The sequence below is a fragment of the Parus major genome, chromosome 22, assembly GCF_001522545.3.
Source record: "Parus major isolate Abel chromosome 22, Parus_major1.1, whole genome shotgun sequence".
Classification (NCBI taxonomy): Eukaryota; Metazoa; Chordata; class Aves; order Passeriformes; family Paridae; genus Parus; species Parus major.
In genome coordinates, this window is record NC_031790.1 from 3,669,069 (window position 1) to 3,671,318 (window position 2,250).

Sequence of the window (2,250 nt, forward strand, 5' to 3'; positions counted from 1 at the left end):
CCCCCAGCTCCCCCCGGCCCCAGGTACCTTGAGGTCGATGCTCAGCAGCCAGGTGAGCCTGGTCTGGGAGGGGTTGCCGGGCAGTGGCCGCAGGACCATGCAGGTGGGACCATTCTCAGCCCTGGTGGGGGAGAGGCCCAGCTCAGACCCAAACCTGGACTTTTCAGCCCCAGAACTGCACTTTGGGGTTCCAGCAGCAGCTCCTGCTGCCCACAGAAACCCAGCGACTGCGGGCCCATAGCAAAACCCTTCTGCCCTGCAGGAATCCCCCTCCCTGCACACACAGAACTGGACTGTGGTACCTTATGAACCCCTCCTGCTCGGGCATGGCCCCGTAGGTCGTGGACATCCCGGCCAGGACACAAGTGGAGCCGCGTCTCTTGGAGCACCGCACGCTCACGAAGTCCCGAGGCCCAACAATGTTCCCAGGGGTCGCAGCTGCCTTCTCATGGGTGATCACCGTGTCCTTCCCAATCTTCTCCAGAATCTGCAGTTTAGATTTAAGCTTTCATTTCAAGTGTTAACTGCAAGCACAGACAAAAGCTGCCTTTGGTTACCAGGTGTTCATACAGGGTCTGACAAAGACTTGGTGTTTACAGTGACAATAATTCCAAATACTTGCTCTCCCCCAGGTGCAGAACTGTTTTCAATTCCCAAGTGAAAAGCTATTCCCTTACTGCTTCTCTCATTCTTTGTGCCTTGGGGCTATTTCTTCCCCAGATCTGCCCCAATTTCCAGCAGAACTGGCTGCTCCTTGCAGGAAAGTGCCTTTCCTGCAGAATTAGTCACACAGAAGCTGCTCCAGACTCCTCTCTGCTGCAGCAGCGACACAGATACCACAAAAACTCCTCTACATCTGCAGCAGGAAACAGAACACAGGCTGAGTGTGACAGGTCTGACACACATTTCCTACCCTGACTTCTTTGACGTTGGGGTTCCAGTCTCCCATCTGCTCCATGTTGTCCACCAGCTCTCCATACACGGTGTCCAGGGGCTGGTCCACCACCACCTCCAGCCGGAACACCTTCCCCACGTCCGGCAGCACCTTGCTCAGCACTTTATCTCCATTGCCCTGGGGAGGGGATGGCAGAGTGAGCACCGGAGCTGCTCACAGGAGGAGGGCTGCAAGGCGGGACCACAGGGCACAGCACCCACCGCCACCGTCTCCGTCTTCCAGTCGTCCTGGTCCTCAAGGATTCTGAGCGATTTCTGCAGGGCTTCCTCCCCCTGCTTGATGTAAGACATTTCCATCTCGCTGAAGGGTTTCTCCTCCAGCCTCGAGCCTGCCAGCAGCAGACAAAGGCAGGGCTGAGTGCAAGGACAGAATCGAGTGCCAGATGAGCTTTATCTACACCAAATCCCCTTCTCTGTGCCCAGGGGATGGGGAATAAACCCAGTTCCCACTCTGCCTTTGGTTCAGCAGAAGCACAGCCCACCCTCAAGCAGGTTTTTCCCCAGCTGCTCTCTGCAGTCCCAGCCCGTGACGGTTCCAGCAGGAAGGAACAGACCCCTGAGGTGTCACTCACTGAGCAAGGAGCTCCTCCTGCGCACCTGGTGGATCCAGGTGCCGGGTCCCGGGCTGCGGCTGGCCAGCCTGCTCAGCTCCTGGCTGATGGCCACGGCAGCTTGTCTCCTCAGACCTGGGGGAGAGAGAGAGCGTGTCACCCGCTGGCACCACCCTGCCGTGGGCTTTTCCCCAGTTTAAACATGGCCAAGTCCCTGCTTGTCACCACCTCGGTGTCCCTACAGGCACAGGGGGCAGGTGGGTGCCATCGCACTGCCCTGGCACAGGTCAGCCTAACCAATCCTGGGTTTGGCTCCAGCTCCAAACACTCAGCAGCAAAAATACCAAGGAGCATCCTGCAGGTGCCCAGGAAAGGGAAATGGAGCACAGAGGTACAAACCCCTCACTGCCAGAGGGAGGGTGACCCAGAGCTGCTCACAGGGACAGGAACCAGCCCCTCAGGCCCCAGGGACACGTCTGGTAGCAAAAAGGGATTTAGGGACAGTAAATCCCAGAACCCAACATGCCACAGAGCGGGGAGAACCTCCCTGAGGTCCCAGCCACCACCCTGAGGAGTACAGAGAGAGGGAGGGTCCTTTCTGGAGCCTGGGACTCAACAGGAGCTTTTCTAATAAACTTTTGTCACAAACTCCCTCTGTGCTGCCCGTGAGTGCAGGGAGAGAATCCCTGAGCCCCAGCCTCGTCCTGCCCCAGACAGACGGACAGGAGATGTCCTGACCCCATCC

At 58.0% G+C, this 2,250-nt stretch overlaps 1 protein-coding gene across 1 annotated transcript in view; it reads right to left on the minus strand.

Annotated features, from left to right (window-relative positions):
* The window catches only part of STAR (steroidogenic acute regulatory protein), a 3,954-nt gene that overhangs the window by 983 nt on the left and 721 nt on the right, over positions 1-2,250 (minus strand). Inside the window, exons 2-6 of the mRNA XM_015648722.3 lie at positions 1,527-1,640; positions 1,156-1,283; positions 914-1,072; positions 303-487; positions 28-121 (exon numbers count right to left, since the gene is read on the minus strand). Coding sequence (XP_015504208.1) covers positions 28-121; positions 303-487; positions 914-1,072; positions 1,156-1,283; positions 1,527-1,640 — 680 coding nt within the window. The remainder of the gene's footprint in view (positions 1-27; positions 122-302; positions 488-913; positions 1,073-1,155; positions 1,284-1,526; positions 1,641-2,250) is intronic.